Source organism: Rhyacophila brunnea, unplaced genomic scaffold, assembly GCF_057557595.1.
Source record: "Rhyacophila brunnea isolate RB1 unplaced genomic scaffold, BYU_Rbru_1.0 scaffold_1, whole genome shotgun sequence".
NCBI classification, from domain to species: Eukaryota; Metazoa; Arthropoda; class Insecta; order Trichoptera; family Rhyacophilidae; genus Rhyacophila; species Rhyacophila brunnea.
Genome location: NW_028232751.1, coordinates 5836676 through 5857502, shown reverse-complemented (window position 1 = coordinate 5857502; position 20827 = coordinate 5836676). Strand labels below are relative to the sequence as shown.

Here is a 20827-nt window from a genome sequence, read left to right as displayed (position 1 = left end):
TGTGTTGTGTCTCCTTTTTCTTGTAAGCTGCAGCGTAGAGGTCCGCATTTTCAGTGCATCCTCTAAATCAGTGGTCTTCAAACTTTGTCGACATACGGAACCCTTTGAATTATAAGTTTTATTCGAGGAACCCCATCACATCCTTAGAAAAATATATCTTAAAATAATTTCATTTTTTTACACAATTTGTCTAAGTCTAAGTCTATTTGTCGAATTTTTTTTTGACTCGCGGAATCCCAGAGAGGTTCCGCGGAACACAGTTTAAAGACCACTGGTTTAGACAGCTAGCTTATTGTAATTGTTACAATAAGTGCTAATACTTCGATACAAACCTACCCTAAATAGCTGCCGTAGCGGTCGAAAGCAGTCTTGTGTAGAATAGAATAGATGTGCTGAAACCACTGTAGCGTTCAAACGTTATGACATGCAAAAATCATCAATTTTGCAAACATCAGCCAAAACTTCCGTGGTGGAAGACATGCACTATCATGAAGCAAAAAGTCATTTTGGAAAATGCCCTTTTTATTATCTTCCGGGGCGTGGAAAGGGGGGGGGGGGTTAAATATTAGTCCAGGGCCACACCAGAGACAAAATACGATCGGAAAATGCCTGGAGTGTCTTGACTTTTATGAAAGTAAAGTTATCATAATATTATGTTACAGTTATTCTTAAAGATATTTCAAAAAATGCATTACGATATTAAACTGGAGTTGGGATTATGACCGACTCGAACCACCGAAGTGCCCTTGTTGAAAGTCGCCATATTGCGATGTCAGTGTTCTTTTCATGTGTCGCGAGTGTGCAGATTGCGCAATAAATAAAGTGATTGATATTTTTTGAATGTGCAACAATAATAGTCGCCATGATTAAGCATCATCGTCGGACTTATAAGTTGAAGAAGAGCTCAAGTGTCCAGTGCAAGAAATGGAGGTAACTTGGAAAGCGCTTTTTTTAATAAATTGAACTGAATCGTAGCTGTGCAGAAAGATCTCATCCCACAATTTGTCAAAGAATGAATAAAACACAATAGGCTTTACTTATATTTTTACAACATTGCATTATAATATATATATATATATTCATGTACATATTTCCTTCTTGTAGTCTACAATCTTTTACAGGTCATGGCCTGGTCTACAATTGTCCACCATCTGGACAGTACATCTGGGAGTACAGTAAGCGCTCGGTAATACGGCGTTCACCAATCCGGCACGTCCAATAGTCCGGCATTTTGCATCTCAGCTCTCCTGCTCTGTAATCCGGCAGGTTTCACATTTCACAGAGCCGTATGTTTACATAAACTAATAAAGATTTTTACTGTGCAAATCTGTGATAGAATTATTTCCTATAGGAATCCAATAATCCGGCATTTCCGACAATCCGGCATAGGTGAAAAAATATGGGTGCCGGATTACCGAGCGCCTACTGTATATCTTTCCTGATTTTTACTTTCAGTTTGTCCAGATCTTCTTGATGATACTAATTCCCACTATAGGAAAAAGTTGTATTAAATATATACTTATCAACTATACTTTTTGTTGATTACAGGTCAGTTAGCGACATGGACAGCAGCGGATCGGTGGCAGCAGTAGAAGGTGCCCTCGAGAGGCTGCGTCAACGACGGGCCGAACTGGACGAGCTTTGGGCCGCACGGAAGCTCCGCCTTGACCTGTGTCTGCGACTCAGGATCTTTGAGAGAGATGCTCTTGAGGTCACTATAAACACTATCTTCCTTCTATTGATTACAAATCATAATGTTTTTCCACCAAAAAATGGACATTTAACATCAGTAAAATAATTATAAATATTTGTTAAAGTTGACGGTTTTGTTTATCTTGGCCATTGTAAATATTAGAATCTCATTGTAATCCTGTGCAAACTGAAAATCCATTTAGACGCAATCGCTTTGTGCTCATGAACGGAGTATTGTTCATAATACTGCTACATGTTCTACTTCGCGAAGTGAGTGATACACATATGAATAACAATGAAAAGTTGAGTGATGTCTTCAAAAATGCAGGCAGTGCGTAGCACTTGGAGGAGCCGCTGCTGATTGCCAGTTTGAATAATATAAATTTCTAACTTGCTAGACTACCAATAATTGCAGATATTGATGGCAATTAATGGAACCACCTTTTATCTTGAATTTCAGTAATGCCTGTTCATAAGAATGAACTTGATCAATAACCACAGTACGCCATTTCGATGCAACACCTTTATTCTGAATGAAATTGGTATATATATACTTTTCACGGCAATTAATATGCCGTGGTGTCCAAACATTAGGTGGAGTATCTATATTATCAATTGATTATGACAGGTTTCTTCTCAACTGGAAATGTGGGCGGAGGAACTTCAGCACAGCGAGCTGACGAGAGACATTCAGCAAGCGGAGCAACTGCTTCGACTTCATAATGAAAGCGTCACACAAATGCAAAACACCACTTTCCAGGTACAGTATTCATTATAACCCCAACCAAACCAATAGCCAAAAGAAAAAGTACTGATACCCGGTATCGGTATCGTATCAAAACTTTAAGTTCAAATATATAGATATACCATCATAAATCGTCAGGTGTTCAAATTTAGAACTAAGCTCATCACAGTATAAAAAGTATTCAATGATATGTCAAATGTTAGCACATCGTCGCTATATGATTCGTTTGTCGAAATCGACCATTCAATGCAAAATGATATGAGCATCTAAATGGACCAGAACCATCTTTTTCTTTAAATTGCTTTGTAATGAAAACAGCATTCATATGCTGTAAAACCAACAATTTAAATACCTCTATGTATTTAAATATAGGATAATGATATTTGTTTTTCGTCTCCTGAACATTTGACATTTGGTCTATTCGACAAACCAATCCTACAGCGACGACATGGCACCCTCAACTCAGCGGACAACTTATACTAGTGGATCGATACCTAATATCAACTTTATTCAATGCACAATCTAACAAATTTTAAGAAAAGTAGAATAATCAGATGCAAAATGTTTTGAATACAGCATTGGTCTAATACACCATTACATGATAGGTATATATACTATTTGTATCGCCCTCGCATAAGTTTGCGGATCTCATTAATAATTTAATTAATTAAATGTAATTTCATTAGACTTAATGCTTCTATGTATGCAAAGTATAAAAAAAGATAGATTTAACTAAAGTAAGATTTATTCTGCCAAACTTAGCGAAAGTCTGACATAAAGTATTTGGTAAGTAATTATTATTATATGCTTTAACTTGCTGTAACTCTGCTTTATAAATGTTATAAAGTGAAGTTACTTCCCTACTTTATCAATCAACATTACTGTGGAAAATTTTACTAGTAACCGAGATACAAAAGTGGGCGGTAGGTATAAAAAGGTTGACTACCCCTGATCTATGAGATTGATGATATTTTACAATTTTGTTATCAATTCGACAATTTAAAGATCCGATAACTGATATTATGTTGCAGCTGAACTATTCATTGTCAAAGGTTGTCACACCTGGAAACTCCTACTGACACCTTCACTTCTCGTTGAATAATCACGGATCAGAACTTTGAACTCGCTTAGTTTTCAGCTTTTGACAGCGCAGCGGCTGCTTCTGTCTGATGATTTCAATATGAGTTATTGATGTTATAATAAAATTAATGTTTCAGGTTTTACAGCAGGGCCAAGAACTGGCTAGTGTTCTTGAATCGTCGGGAGTATGCGTGATGGCAGACTCTCAATACAATGCACAGACCAGAGTACAGGTGCTTTTGGAATTCCTACATGAGCGAGAGATGGATCTTGAAGATCTGGCGGAGATGAAAAGAGTCAAATTGGAACAATGTGTTCAATTAGGTAAAGCAATGTTTATTCGTCCATCGTAGTACTCACAATTTAATTGTTTTAGATCTTTTTATCATGGTTACTTCTACTTATACAGATGGTCCTCGACTTTTAAACATAAAAAATTCCTGAAAATGTATACGAATGTTGAACAAGAATACAAAAGTAGAGCAATGTAAAGAAATTTCAAAATGTGAGGAAATAAATTCTTTTGCAGCGTCGTTATCTGCACTGGCAACTTTTCCAGTGAATTTAATATTATATTTTAATAAACTGTTTCTTTTATTCAACGAATAATTATTCACAAGCGACATAGCCCACCAAAAGAAGCGGATCGGAGCGATCGTGGCCAAAGTGTGATAAGCGATGCATTCTCGCCAGAAATCTTACAGCGTGCCGCACAACAAACACCTCTTCGCCTATAATATTGTTTATCGGCATAGGCGCACGGGGCCGAAGAAGTGTTATTATAATTGTTGTCCTTTGTCGGCTCTTATACACTCGCTCGCGATTCATAATGAATAATACAATATTTTGTTTTAATTGAATTATGAATAACTTAGACGTTAATAATAACATAACACCTTTTATGAAATGTACTAAATCAAACATGACTGCAGAAACTACACACAAATATCAGGAAAACATGTATATCAAATTTGAAGCAATTACAAATATTATTTCATTTTTTAATCTTCAGGACAATTTCAAAATGATGCTCAACAAGTGATAAGTTGGATCCGCAATGGAGAGGCGATGCTGGCAGCTTCGTTCAGTGTGCCGGGAAACCTGACGGATGCAGAGAGGCTTCGACGGGAGCACGATCAGTTCCAGGTCGCCGTCGAGAGAACCCATGCAAGTGCGGTGCAGGTCAAGTACCGAGCTGACGCCCTCGTTACCGCGAAACATTACGATCCACAAACAATACGGTAATTATAATATTCAATGGTAATTTTATTATTCTGTTTGGTTTATCACTTCACTACAGGTCTAGATATCAGTTCAACGGAGGCATTTCTTGTCCTGTGCTATTCGACAGATTCTTCAACACCTGCTTTTATAGTGCAATATTTTTATGATGGCTTCGGAAAATATAATCTCTATATTTTTATTTTTCTTATCAGTCATTTAACTTATAGTAGCATAACGCGGTATGGAGAGGTGCATGCTTGGCATAACGCGAAACGACAAAAAGAGGAATGAGTAGATAAGGAAGCAGACAAGGGCTTGCGATATAATAGAGTTTATTAAAAGCCTCAAATGGAGATGGGCTGGACACATTGCTAGAAGAAGAGACAATCGTTGGACGAATTTAGTCACCCAGTGGTATCCAAAACGTACAAAACGTCCGCAAGGTAATCCTAGAGGCCGCTGGATCGATGAAATGATAAAGTTCTGCGGAAGTACGTGGCAACGCAACGCACAGGACCAAGAGAAGTGGAAGCAGCTTGAAGAGGCCTTCATCCAGCAGTGGATAGATTCAGGCTGATGATGATGAGTCATTTAGATTCTATGCATTGATATACTACTGGATGAATCGTATGCTTCTTAAAATGACGCCCGATTTTCAGCGACTCGGCCTTTGTTAAAACTTACTGAGTAAGCCCGGTCTAGCTTGCATCTTACTCTAACTAATAGTCAGCGCATGACGACTTGCTCTGTCTGTTTTGCGTTGCAGTACCCTTAGGTTCACTATTCCAAGAACGCAAATTTAGTTTTACAGCCAGGGCAATACGGGTGAAATTCGGTAATCCATGTTAACGGTCTTAACGCATTATACCTACAAGGAAATATTATAAGACGATATTCGTTATATCTTTTGTGGTACATTTTTAAAATGACACTTGTATGGGAACTGCTCATCTAGTAGTATATCAATGATTCTATGTCAAAAATTAGTTCGCTTAACAATTATTTAAATAGTTAATTATATGAGATAAATTCTCATTTATATATCCAGATGATTTAAAATCCATAAAATATCCATAATCCAAGAAAGATTTATGGTTATCACCTTAGTACTGGGTGTTCTGTAGCATAAATAAATATTGTAGCAGAAAATACTGCATTTTAAATTTATAATTTAACATGTGGAAAAGGATGCACAAAAAATATCAAGATTCTTGTTAATTATTAGGAACTTTATGCTAGCATCTATAATTTAGGAACATACCTCATGTATAATATCAGTTAAAAAGATTGCTCAAGTCCTCGATAAATATGGTAGCTATCTAATCGCGAGTGGAGAACTACAAGGTTGTAAGTGTTTGTCCTTGGAGAAACAAAAGTAACAATGAGGCAGCTTAGAGTACTACTTCATTGTTGGGTTTGTTTTTTCAAGGACGAACACTTAGAACCTTGTAGTATTATGCCGGGTTCACACTGGCAACATGTCGCGCGACAACCTTGTTAAATTTTACGATTAGTATGATAATTATCGTAAAATTTCTTAAGCAATTATGATAATTATCGTAAAATTTAACGAGGTTGTCGCGCGACATGTTGCCAGTGTGGACCCGGCATTAGGCTCGCGTAATCTCAAATCAGAATGTCTTGCATATGTAAGCCGGCTCGCACGTCTAAACTCGCATTGTCTGCTTCATAGCCATAATCAAACATTCTAGGAACGTCACACCGATGTTGCATAGACATGACCACACACATAGCAGCCTAACGACAATTGCGCATAAACCTCTTGAAACGTGGATATATTGTATGCGATGCGACGACCGGCGAGCTCAGGAATGACCAATTCGTAGCATGCTCATATGCATACTGGCGGCTTCGCTGTGCGCATTTTGAGCTTAAAATTTGTCAAATTATACTTAAGATTTATTTAAATTAAAATTGATCTGAGAATTTCAACTATTTTCACTTTCAGTGATATATCAGAGGAAGTAACAACACGTTGGAAAAAGCTAGTAGTCCTGGCTGAAGAACGTCACAAGCTGGTAACTGCAAGTTTGAACTTCTATAAGACGGCAGAGCAAGTCTGCTCAGTTTTGGATTCTCTAGAACGAGAGTACCGAAGAGATGAAGACTGGTGCGGAGGAGCTTCTGCCCCTGGGGACATCAATAAAACCTCACCCACGGACAAGGCTTCTCAGGTAAAATTTTTCTCTTCACTGTTCCTCTCCCCTTGAAGGTAATCGCTGATTTCAATCTTCAAGGTAACATACATAATTTTGAAAACACTCATGAGAAAATATAGCCAATAGAAAAAATCTTTTTCGAAAAAAGTAAGACACCCGGCAGGAATCGAACCTGCGTCTCTTGAGTATCGCGCCCTATGCATCACCACTATGCTACGACTGCCATGCTTTATTGCGACAAACTTTAACTATTGCCTTTTATTAATACCTGCTCATTAGTGTTCTCCAAATTGAGTTACGGTAGGCGATCGATTTTTGTATTCTAAATATACAAAATAGAATAATTTCCAAAATAATGTGATTTGTTTATTCTGCTACAGGTTTCACAGCTCATTGGTAAACATCAGGAACAAAAGGAGGCATTTTTGAAAGCGTGTACGCTGGCGAGACGAACGGCGGAGACGTTTTTGAAGTATGCGGGTCGGAGTGCGAGGGCGTGTGCACGCGCACCCACCACTACCCCTGCCTCATATGATGCCCGCGTCCGCTCCATCCTGGATGAAGTTCTCGCTCAAGAAAATAATGTAAGCAATATTGGATGTGTCAAAGTGATTTCACCTAAGCTGGGGTGAACGTGTAGGAAGACACGTCATCCTTAAGGTTGAAACTAGAGGGAGAGGGCAAAATATGCTCACCTACTGAGTTCATATGACATCATGGGACATAAAATGAATTATAATGTGTCTATAATAACAATTTGATGGCATATGCTTTTTTTATACACCTGCAATATGTTCACTGACCAGCGGGTCTATTCTATACACAAGGCGACTATCGACCGCTAAAGTGATAGTATTTATTACATATTTGTATCGAGGTATTATAATTGTTACAATAAGTTAGCCGTCTAAACGGTCAAAACTGTCTATCACGCTCTAAATTTTATCACAGCCAAGAGAGGTGCTGTTAAAATTCAGTGGGACCCTAAATAAATAACGATAAATGCGGGATAAGTATTATTATAAGGATAGTAAAATTCGTTTTTCCTAGATTTTTTTCGACGCTTGAATTATTTTCAGTTTCTCAGTTAGAGTTCTAGTTTTCTTCAAGCGCCTTATAAACAATTCTATGAAAGCGAAATCACATATCACAAATCGAAAACAGTCAATCGGCATAATATTTGTGACGGGATCATAATATTTGTACGATAGATCGAGGAAAACAATAAATCGGGGAACAGTTAATGTGGGATTATTAAACATTGTTCTTATGGATGTTTGGCGGGACTTTCAAAAATGAACGATCTGTGAGGGAAAACGATTTATTATAATTATAATTATATTAACAATTACAACCATGTAATTGTTACAATAAGTGCTAATACTTTGATACAAACCTACCCTATGTTTGATAATATTTATCACTTTAGCGGTCGATAAGTATAGAATAGACCCACTAGGATAATTTAAATTTTTGATGATGTTTTTTCCTGAAATATGCAATCTATCACGAAAACTCTGTGGGTTTTCTGGTAGTTTTTCATAATATGAATTATTTAATTATATTATTAGCGTACTTACTATCTTATATTATTGCACTTTTGTTCATGTTAGAGTGTATTTTAATAATTTATATAACTTTTCAGGTTTTGGAACATTGGACAATAAGAAAAAAGAGATTAGATCAGTGTCAACAATTTGTGTTGTTTGAAAGATCCGCTCGCCAAGCTATTGAGTGGATACAGGACACTGGGGAGAAATATTTGGCCGCCAAACGGTTGGCCACGACCGGTCAGCTACAGGTGTCTCCATCCGTGTCAGAGAGCTCAGTTGGCATGGTTACCGGAGAGAAGTTGATCCGGGAGCAGGCTGACTTCCGAGGCACTGCTAGGGAGAGTAAAGAGAGGGTAAATCTACTTACCCAATTGGCTGATGGGCTCGTGGATAAAGGACATGCTCACGCCTCTCATATCAAGCAGTGGGTTGCCGCTGTTGATTTAAGGTATGAAACTTATCTATTTCAATTACAATTTTTCTTAATTTTAATTTGTATTAAAAACAATAATTGAAATTAAGATATTTCTAAACTAATGAAGGTGCTACCGACACTTGAAATGCATCTCGTACAAAACACTAATAAGACCAGTTGTCATGTATGGGTTGACGACCAGGTGCATGACTAAAAGCTAAGAAAAAATATTGGGCTCATTTCAGTAGAGCGTGCTGCATGATATCTTCAGACCCATTACTTACACACAGTTGGGGTGGAGACGAAGATATAACTACGAGCTGTACGCTTTTTACGGGTCCACCCTGGGCATCCTAAATTGGAGGGAAACCATTTTAGACACACCTGAATGGAGGCAGATACTGGTGAAGGCCAAGACTACATAGGCTTCTAGTGCCAGAAAGAAGAAGATATTTATAATTAGTTATGTGGTTCTGTTAATCATTTCACAAATTGAAAGAAGGAAGAAGTACATATAGTGAAAACCCAGAAATCTATAAATATGATAACTGAAATAACATTTTTCTTCTGCAGGTACAAAGACTTCTCTAGAAGCATGGATGAGTATAAGATGCACTTAGGGGCAGGATCTTCATCGCAGGAAGGCAGCTCAAACTCAGTGTCTTACACGTCTAGTGGAGCAGAAGCTACTCTGCTCTCGTCCATTGCTTCCATCGATATTAACCAGCATTCCTCACAAGAGAGCCGGGCACTCACCTCGAAGGATGAAATCAAAGTGAAGAACTCCAGACGCCGCGAGTGAGTTACTCACCAATATTGTATTTCAAACAAACAATAAATTTCAATCTACTGAACCTCTCTGAAAAAAACTATCCTAAAAGTTTAGGAAACTATGGTTTAGGTTTAGATCAAAACTGAATTAGAATAATATTATGGAAAATAAGGCTTTAGGTTTCAAAGTCGGTTACCTCCATTTAATTTTTTTATATTTTTTTTGATTCTGTTTCTCTGAAGACTCTCTTTTCTGTCTGTAAAATAATAGCGCCTGGACACGTGCATAGATTTAAAAATGAGTCTCTGCGCGTTATACAGTCGAACTCGGTTATTACGATTCTCTTTTCTTTGACTTCTTGTGTTATGTGACTGCTCATTTAAAAATACCTGTTCTCTGATATAACGAGTAACGCTTATAACGAGCAAATTCAGTCGGTCCCATCTTCCTCGTAATAACCAAGTTTGACTGCAGTTCGTTTTTTACCGGCAAGTTAGCCACTATCGTTCTACTGGGCAGGCGCAGTTATCGCACAATCTAATTGTCGCATGAAAATTCAGAAACTTTTGAACTTTTTTGATCCACGCATGCAATGTTTACATATGCATTTTTTGTTATGGGTCGCGATAATATTTACTGTCAGCAGTAAACTCATACTCATGGTATAATATTAAATCGGAGGTAGATTGCAAAGTCAGTTATACTCATCAAGTGACACTTTATATTATTTCTCGACTACCTTTAAACATGGTTTTTTTTATTAATTTTAATGACTCCTTAGAACAATTTATTTAGCTATATGTTTACAGAATGAATATTCTATTACAAATTCTAATGGTTTTTGCAATTTGAAAATATATACGAAATATGTAGGTGACTTTGAAACTTATAGCCGCAAATTAATGTAAACTGCATTTTACCTATATTTTGATTTTGTATTTTTCCCTCAGTTTCATCATGCAAGAATTAATAGCAACAGAGCAAGCCTATGTGAAAGACCTTGAGATATGCATCAAATGCTTTTTGCACGAGATGAAAGCCAACCCTGCGTCCGTCCCCGCGTCAATCTTGGGCAAAGAGGATGTTATATTCCACAACATTGAAGAAATTCTCTGTTTTCACAAAGAGACTTTTCTGAAAGAAATAGAAAAATATGCTCAATTCCCGGAAGATGTTGGCCATTGCTTTGTCACCTGGTCATACAAGTTCGACATGTATGTAAACTATTGCAAGAACAAATCTGATTCCAATATCGCCGTGCAGAACGGGAAAGCATACTTTGACATCCTTCAGCATAAGCATAAGGTAAATATTATATCGCCAGCTTACAACAAACTTTATTCAGGAAACAGTAAAAATCGTGTTATTTTTGTTTTAAATAGATTTTCGAAATATTTCATCCGCTTCAATTTTATCCATCCCTTTGTTTGAGCATATGAACACCACACAACCTGAATTCAAAGAATCCTTGTCACTCGCCGATCGTCTTGCATCATCCCAGGTCTTTAGCAGCTGGAATCTGGTTTACTTGAAGAGCAGGCTAGCCAGGTTAAAATTCTATCGAGGCATCCATAACATGTAGCCGAACCTGGTCCAACATTGGTTCTTCACTCTCAGTCTGATGAGAGGCTGTTTGATCAGCCCTCTTATCTCCTCATTACTCATAAAGCTCTACCACTGCACACCCAGTATCCGACGCAATCATTTGTTCTCAAAGCTTAGTCTGAGTATTCATAAGGTGCCTTGACTTGCTCACGTAGAGCAGCACTTTCAGAATGCAAGCATTGAATAGGCGGCATTTGATTTCAACTGAGTACAGTCGTGAGTCCCAGACATTTGCATCGAGTTGAGAAAACTAACACGGGGCGAATTGTCTCTTTAATCCCCTCAATTAAGCAGTCGAATAAGACAGCGTCATCGGCATATTCCAGGTTGCATATTATTTAGAAATTTAAAAATGAAAAAAATACAATTAACTCGACAAAATCAAAACACTACTATTTACGAAATAATACAGTTGTAAATTTTTCTGTTGTAGGAAATTTACGAGGTTTTTGTGAATTGATTTATGAAATAAGATGTATTATGGGTGGAGAATCTTACACAGATAGTCGATAATATTAGTGTATTCAATAACGTATAAATAATTGACCAAAATGGTATTTACGTGTTTTACAAGATAGACTGATTATTTCAAATGAATTCAGCCATTGAATATGATTGCAATATTGTTGATTATTTTGTTACAGTTGGAACACCACATAGATGCATTTTTAATCAAGCCAGTTCAGCGGATTACAAAATACCAATTGCTGTTAAGAGACCTTCAAGGATGTTGTCTCGAAGGACCAGGGGAAATTAGGGTAAATATTATCCACTATATAAAATAATTCTATACATTATTTACTGCCATCGTATTAGATTTTCAGGTCATTGCTTGTTCCTCCACGTTTCGGGCTCATCGCTGAAACGTCAAGGAAAGGAGAAGAAATAACACACAGTGACAACCTAAAAATGTACTATGATAATAAACGACTGTGAAAATCTCAAGTAATATAAATCAATCATAACAATCATGGAAGTGATTAAAGAAAGTATTTAAATTACGATTTTCATACATGGAATGGTTCTTAGCCATTAACACAAAACATTGGGTCTTGGGATACAGGATTGTTGTATAAACTAGATTACAGACATAGGTTTTTCTATGGAAGACAGTGTAAATAATTCATGTTACATATTGTTAGGTCTTATATGAGTTCATTGAATAATAAACTTTTTTTGTGAACTAATTAATTTATATTTTATTTTAGGACGCATGTGAAGTGATGCTGGCAGTACCAAAGAAGGCAAACGATGCGATGCATTTATCTCTTGTGGAAGGACTTCCTGGTGAAGCACAAATTGGTGTATTTGGAGAAGTTTTACTCCAAGACGCGTTCTTAGTGTGGGAATCCAAAGGCCTAGTGCGGAAAGGAAGAGAACGTCGTGTGTTCCTATTCGAGATGTACTTGCTCCTTACCAAGGAAATTAAAGATAACCAAACTAAGAAATATGTCTTCAAAAATTCAATTTCCACTGCAGAATTAGGTATTACCGAGCATATCGAAGGAGATGAGAATAAATTTGCACTATGGACCGGTAGAGCTCCAATGGTCAGCGATTACCGATTAGTTCTGCGAGCAACTTGCCTCGATGTCAAGTTGCAATGGATAAAGAAAGTCCGGGAAGTCATCCAGGAGACGTACTTCAGCTCCACTTTACCGCTCAACATTCCCAAGAGTCCTGCCAGGCAGAAGTCGTCTAATAATCAGCGATCTAGCAGGTAAGAACGATTTTCAATATTCTATCGAATTAGTTTTTTTTTTTTTTATATCTTAAGTTGATTTCGACACACACACATTTCTGCCTTTTCTACTTTCTAACGTTATAATAATAATAATATATTGTACAAAATAGATAATTCCTCACCCTAGCTTGATAAATAATAAAGATGAACAATAAATTTTAATAGCCTCACTATTATTGCAATTATTATTACCTCTGTTGATAATTGTTTAAATTAATATCCAATATTACAGTTTTCTATAATATTATGTTATTTAAAAAACATTTTCAAAATATTCGTCAGATGTCAGTGCGTACATAAAACATATTTTCACTAACCTTATAACTTTAAATTAATAATATTATTATCATTTTTTTATGCAATACATAATTTACAATATTACAGTTTATTATATTATGTTATTTGAAAAACATTTTCAAAATACTCGTCAGATGCCAGTGCATACAAAAAAAATATTTTTACTAACCTTATACCCTGTTTACACGTGCATGGATGTACTGTGCACAGTAAGAAAATGTATGGGAAAATATGTATTATCCTGCAGTTGCCAAGATTGCGTGCATAAATCAAACAAGATTGGAAGATTCCAAATTGTGATGATTTATTGCGCGCAAGTATGATTATTTTTGATCTGCGCCTGCGCAGTAGAGCGATTAGGGCGAACATGCCGGTAATAAAACGAACTACTCATTTTGAGCTCTGATTTTCAATACGACCTGTCAGATAGTAGTATAAAATGACAACATCACGTCTCACTTAACTCTTGAAGAATGAAATTGGAGAGACAGTCTGCACTTTTACGTGTAAATAGTTATTGTCATGACAGTTTAAAATAAGCACCAAGTAATTTCAATATCATTTTATTCAATACATAATAAATTATTATTGCTTTAATTAATATCCAATATTACAGTTTTCTATATTATGTTATTTGAAAATCATTTTCAAAATATTCGTCAGATGTCAGTGCGTACATAAAACATATTTTTACTAATCTTATAATAAATATTATTATTATCATTCAATACTGAATATTATCTTTATCTATATGTATAAAAATGAATGTGTGTTTGTCTGCCTGTCCCGTATGCGTTCCTATACCATTCATCCGATTATTACAATGAAACTTTGGTGAGTTGTTGTGCGCACACTCGCGAAGGTTTCTGAATTAGTATAAGCATCTTCTTCTTCTTCTATTCGTATGCGTTCCTATACCATTCATCCGATTGCGATGAAACTTTGGTCAGTTGTTGTGCGCACGACCGCAAAGGTTTCTGAATGAGTACAACCATATTCTTCTTCTTCTTCATTATATCTTCTTTTACTCGTATGGTTCCTATACTATTCATCCAATTGCGATGAAACTTTGATGAGTTGTTGTGCACACACCCGTGAAGGTTTCTGAATTAGTATAACCATCTTCTTCTTTTATTCTATCTTCTTCTATTCGCATGCGTTCCTATACCAAATTTAGAATATGCTTCTCACATGGACAGCTGTATGTGGCCTACTCATGCGTTGGAAAACCTTCTGATTTATTCGTGCACGCACCAGACGGAAAAACAAAAAATATTGTGTATTCAAAAGCACTTCAATAAACAGAATTAAAACACAAACGCATGCCGGGTCTCGCTAGTACAATATAATGTTTAGGAATGTTAGATTCTTTATTATACAAAAAACACAGTTCCGAAAATGAAATCCTCAGAAAAATACATATCATTAGAAAAAATACCCAAAACAATAATTGATTATGCACTATGTACCAGGGGTGGATAACCTTTTGCATACCATGCGCCATTTTTTTTCACGGACAAGTTCAGATGCGCCATACAACTCAAGGTTCACGTTGTCCCAATGTGTGTTGTCCATAATAGTGATGTCTTGACTAATGTATTGTTATTTTTAATTATGCAGGGATATGGACGACTGTCAATCTCTCGAAGAAAGTGTGGAGAATGATCGAAATTCTCTGACATCATTTGGCAGTGGAAACACAACAGACTCCGATAAGGTAAGAATTTTATTTTTATATTGACTTTTCAAATATTTACTGTAATGATATTTTATAACATGTTTCTTCACCCATGGCCCCCATTTGTGGGGGCCGTGTCATCATCTGTGTATCCTAATGATTTTACCGTCATAAATAATTTTAACATACGTAATGCGTGGAAGGAGTATGGAATACACGCATACAAATTTAATAAAACTTTCTGTACGGACCATCAAAACTACTATGAATCTTCGTGTGATATGGCATCTGTCCAGGTGGACAACTTTATGGATTTCTAACCCACACCAACCACATATGCTCACATAGGGAGCAGTACCGGGCGGGCAGTAAATCGTTTTATAAATAATATGGTTACAATTTTTGTTACCTCCAAACATTCCAATTTTGAAATACATTATTTCCACGGAATACTCGATTACAGATTTTCAAAACAAATGAATGTAGTGTTGCTGGCATGGCATTTCACATTGAAAACTAAGTTTCTAATTACATTATATGCGCAATATATAGTTTCTATATAGCAAGTTTCCCACCACACCACATATGCTCACATAGGGAGCAGTACCGGGCAACAAGTATATAATAAATCGTTTTAATAATAATATTATGGTAACATTATTGTCACACTAAAACGTTCCGATTTTCAAATACATTATTTTCACTGAATACTCAATGACAGATTTTCGAAACAAATGAATGTGGTGTTGCATGTTGCAGATCGTTCGTCTTGTATACTAAAGTTCTTAATTAAATTATACTTGCATATAATTGGTATGTCCCATAATACACCACGTTTGCTACCATAGGAAGCAGTACCGAGCAGATAGTAGGAATTAATTTAGGGCTCGAAATGAACCAGAGCGCACCGTAACGCTGCTCCAATTCATAAAATCCCCGAGTTTATCGCTCCGCCTCGTGTAATGGTTATTTTACCGTCTCACCTACGTAGGACTTAATTTATATGACGAAAAATTTCTAGTGCTGAATTTAAAGTAAAAGAGTAATATTATGATTTAATAGGTAACGAATAGGAGTAGTTTCGACCGCTTACACGGATTTTTTAGCACTTAATTTATTTAAGTTATTTCGGTTGCGCCAGTGGGCTTGTAACAAACAGTTTAAAATGGCCGGAGCAGACCGGATCGCCGTTCCAGTTCGTAAAATCCCGAAAATTTTTGCTCCGCCTCTTGGAAAAATTATTTGATCGTCTGAGCTAGATATGCCATTTAAACACACTTATTTTTATAAAAAAAAAAAACACAAAAAAGTAGATATTTTCGTAAAATTATTCCAGATCGTGAAATTTTCCATTTCGAGCGCTGAAAAACATTTGTTATCTACGCGATTTTAAACTAAGGTTTTCTCACAACTTTAATACAGGTAAATAAAAATATATTATCATCCTTGATTGTGATTATTGATTCATGGAAATTTACAGTTGTAGTTAGGAGCGTATGTGATGTTTTTAAAAATCGTTTGCGTAATATTGTTTACGACCCTAGTGAACGTGCCTCGAGCGCATTGCAAATTGGACCCTGTCCTTCCATCGATAATTGCCCTAGATATTAATTTGTGTTTGTCCACGATCGACCTTAAACCTTTTTTAATTCGATTTGAAATGTTTTTTAAACGCCAACTCTTTTATTTTTTCGCCCTTCAAATGCATTTCCGTCGGATCAACGTCAAAATTCAGCCGACAGAAAAAAAGTGTTTTTCGTTCGCAACGTGTATAGCGCAGCTATTAGATTTTCTGTTCGAGTATTTTTATTTTTGCTTTTCGCAGCGTTGAATAAATGTTGCGGTATTTTAATATACACCACCGTCTACTGCAGCCCTTGGTGAATTTTGTTAGCCGCCGCGAGTAATTATTAAATTGCTAAAATTCCTACACTTTGCTATTGCCAATTAATATTGCATTGTAAAAAAAAAATATCAGGTATCAATCCAATATTCATTAATATGACGTTGTTTTTTCCTTATGAAGTGGGGTTTGTATAAATGGCTAATTAATATACCTATAATCTGTCGTTGGGACCTCATGACTGTGGATTGTGACCCAGACACTGACGTCCGTGCGTTGCTTAGGGGTGGCAAACGAACGAACGGACACGATTATTACTAAATTTGAAAGCAGTGGTTGTTTTCCACGAAGCGGTGATGATGTCGCTTCATTAGAAATTAGTTAGTTTTAAACAAGTATAAGGTGGCCTCCGTATTAGTCATCGCTTCAGACCTCCGTGTAGCTAAAACCAGAGGGTGGGAGCGGACCCTTTTTTGAGTTGCTCCGCTCCGGGACCTAATACTTGCTTCAGCTCCGCTCCGGGTAAAAGAGTATTATAATATGTATACAAATGTTATAAGAATTAAAAATAGTTAAGTAGTTTTTTAAATATTTAAAAAAAAATTCATTATAAAATTACAGCAGAAGCTTGGCAGTGATTGATGTGATTTTAGGATGAAAACTTAATAATAAAAAAAACATCCGGAGCAGTGGAGCACTACAAATTTTCGGTGCTCCGGGTAAACCCTCATTGCTCCACAGCTCCGTGCTCCTGCTCCGAGCTCCGCACCAATGCTCTGGCTAAAGAGAGAGCTGAGAGAAAGAAAGCTGAGAGTAGATTTAGTAGGAATTCTCTAATCCTCAGTAGATGATAATATTATGTATGCTCCTAACAATTTATTTTGTATACAATTTGAGACTAAAAATGAAAGGGGACGATTTATTATGTTAAATTTGAATATATTGATCATTTTAACAAAAGCCCTCAAAAATACTAGTTCATCAAGTGCAATAAATCCGCTTGCAGGGAAGGTTTCCTAAATTCAACGCTTGTACAGTCATCAATAATTATACAATAATTGAAAATTTGTCACGGATGTTTTCTATTTCGAAATGATATTATGATAATTCATCGCGAGAATTATATGAATATATTTTTAAAATTTTGTTTTATTATTACTTCACCTCTATTGGACTCTGTCAATATATTTGCATAGCAGCACATAACTTATAATTCATTTTCAAAAACGTAAACGAATGTGCTTTATTTTGGATTTTTAAAACTGGTATTTCGGTATTGATAAATACTGGAATGCCGGTTTTGAAACACCGGTATTGCAATCCCTAACACTTATGCAGTGTGAAGAAGAGTCGGGCTAGAAATAGTCTACTAAGAATTATCAAAAATAGTAATTTATTAACATCATGACTACCATGGTACCTACACTACGTATTTATATCTCACGTGAAGTTTGTTTTATCAAGTGTTTTTATAGGAAAAATATGACATCAAGTTACGTTTCGTATAATCAATTAATTACGTCAATTAATTATTCATAACAATAAAACATCTGGATAATGAGATAAAAAACATAACATCTCACTAATTAAAGCCATTAAAGGGTAATTTTGTGTCAACAATTAAAAACAGATTAATATTATACTTCACATTCATTTCTGTGCGCATACCTGTAGTTAGAAGACACGATTTTATCTGAAATTTTTAATTACTAAGTGAAAAACCATTTGAGGGTTTACGGAAAATATATAAACTCTTGTTAATTATTAGGAATGTGACTCATATAAAATAACAGAAACAGATTACTTAAAATCCCCTATATAGGTACCAGATCTCATCAGCATGTACAACTCTTCCAAGGAAATTGTTGTTGTATGTGTAAAGTATTATTTTTACAATAAATTAATAATAATGAATGAATTCATCCGAATATCAATATTATCACCCACGATGGCTGCGCGGCTTAAGCGTCGGCCTATGGCGTCTTGCTTCCCAAGTTCGAATCCTGTGTCTGGTAGGTTTTTCAATTTGTGTATGAGTCAGAGTATGAATGTGCTCCGAACGGGAGGAGATGCTCAGGTCGGTCCAACCAGCTGTTGGGCCCATCGGGGCCATCCGACTTGGTTGCTACTAAGGCCAATTATCTTGCATTTAAAAAAATTGCGGCGTCTTACTGCGGGCATGAAGATCTCTTCACATATTTTTTGCTGTCCGTATGATTAGCTTCATTATTTTGTTTTATGTACACTAGAATCATTTTTATTTTCATAATTTCCCTGTGCTCTTCTCTCCCCGGCACTTTGCATTAGAAAGTAACTTTAAACTCAGTCAGAGCTCACTCTGAGCGTAGCAACCTTAGTCCTGGGTATCTCCTCCTAGGGCATTCCCGGCCTAAAACTTAACTAGATGCTTCACGTCGCCAATGTAGTGCCATGTGATACGCCCGATTAAGACCGGGTGTGGTGCGTAGCGGGTTTTGGTTTGGAGGGATTAACTTCAATATAGTCAGAGTATGAACCTAATAGGTTGAGCAAGTGGCTGACATCCATTTCTCGTAAAAACAAAAGTCTGTCAATACAAACCTCCACTCTGTGGAGGCCCACATGATCTTAATATGATCGGACATGGTCGATTAATGCTCTCCATTAATTTGAGAAACCACGACTAAATATACTTATAATTAGTTTACCATAATTATGAGACTCTAAATCGGGACAGTGACGGGGTAAAGGGCAACCACCTACAATTATTGTTTTATTTTCTATTAAAAGTATGTACAAAAGAATACTGCAGAAGGTCTGCTGCAGCAGAAATTTAAATTATTTTATTTATTTATTGTACCGGTCGTACTTTTTGCTCTAATGAACTTTTTTCGCACCCTTCCCCGCTATTTCATCACATATACGCTACTACGGCCAATCGTGACAATGTATTATTGACAGTGACGTCCCATGGGGGTAGGCAGATTGAGCGTTGCTTGGGGGCGGCAGTTATTCGCAGGGCGGCAAATCGAAGAAAATCATTTGGAATATATAGAAATAGCTACCTAAACTTAGTAATAACGAAAATATCTTTCCATTAAAAAAAATCAGCTCACTGCGATATCTTGTTTACTTCCGTTGCCTTTCGACATCCTTGGTGACCAGAAACGACACGTGCAGATTTGTGAAGAATAAGTCTGTTATTTTGTTCGTAATGTATCCATACAACATATTTCTTAGACATTGGACAGAAAGGATGATAAAAATAATATAAGTATAAAAAAATGAGGCGGCATTTTCGCGCTGACTAGGGGCGGGCGGGACGGGCGTCTCTTGAGACATCACTGATTATTGACAATCATTCATACGCTGAACAACAGCCGGGACCAATATGTGAATCCGGGACAATCCCGGTCAAACCGGGACGTATGTTAAACCTACTTATAATAACTATTTTTGCAGTGCGTAATGAAAATAACAGCAATACCATTTTCATTTGTTTTTATTCATCTGTCATCGACTTCAAAATAGCGTTCTTAAATTTGTAGCTGCGCATAAATCCCTTGCGCATTTCAGACTTTATTTATTGGAAAGTGTAAGAAATATAATATAAGAGCGGAATGCACAATCTAAGATTTCGTTCCTAAGGATAAGTCGCCGAAAAGCATGACTTAACTATAGACAATCCTGAGTATAGAGTTAAGGAATCCTTAACCATAGACTACTTTTGTTATGAACACGCCCCCTTCTGTATTACCATTTACCACTGACAGCTGCTGTCAAAATAAATTCGCATGTCTCTAACACAGTCCATACACTCAAATTCATTTAACAATGTATCTCAATATGGATATTGATAGTGTTAATTCGTTTGGCATGTACTTGCAGAATATTATTTTATTTTTATACGCCAGCCCGCAGAAATACAAAATACCAGATGAAGAATGACAATTGATGCTAGTGTTACCATGTTAAAAAAAATCTTGTGGTGCCTGTGAAATCACGTATAATGACTTATAA

General features: G+C 36.4%; 1 protein-coding gene across 2 annotated transcripts in view; it reads left to right on the top strand.

The window, feature by feature from the left end:
• trio (trio Rho guanine nucleotide exchange factor) overlaps window positions 1-20827 on the top strand; it is a 627840-nt gene that overhangs the window by 178588 nt on the left and 428425 nt on the right. For both annotated transcript variants that reach the window (XM_085940798.1, XM_085940792.1), the window contains 12 exons: window positions 1549-1711; window positions 2321-2452; window positions 3655-3841; window positions 4530-4758; window positions 6711-6936; window positions 7302-7505; window positions 8567-8922; window positions 9463-9687; window positions 10612-10966; window positions 11911-12024; window positions 12475-12986; window positions 14928-15024. In XM_085940798.1, the coding sequence (XP_085796924.1) occupies window positions 1549-1711; window positions 2321-2452; window positions 3655-3841; window positions 4530-4758; window positions 6711-6936; window positions 7302-7505; window positions 8567-8922; window positions 9463-9687; window positions 10612-10966; window positions 11911-12024; window positions 12475-12986; window positions 14928-15024 (2800 nt within the window). The remainder of the gene's footprint in view (window positions 1-1548; window positions 1712-2320; window positions 2453-3654; window positions 3842-4529; window positions 4759-6710; window positions 6937-7301; window positions 7506-8566; window positions 8923-9462; window positions 9688-10611; window positions 10967-11910; window positions 12025-12474; window positions 12987-14927; window positions 15025-20827) is intronic.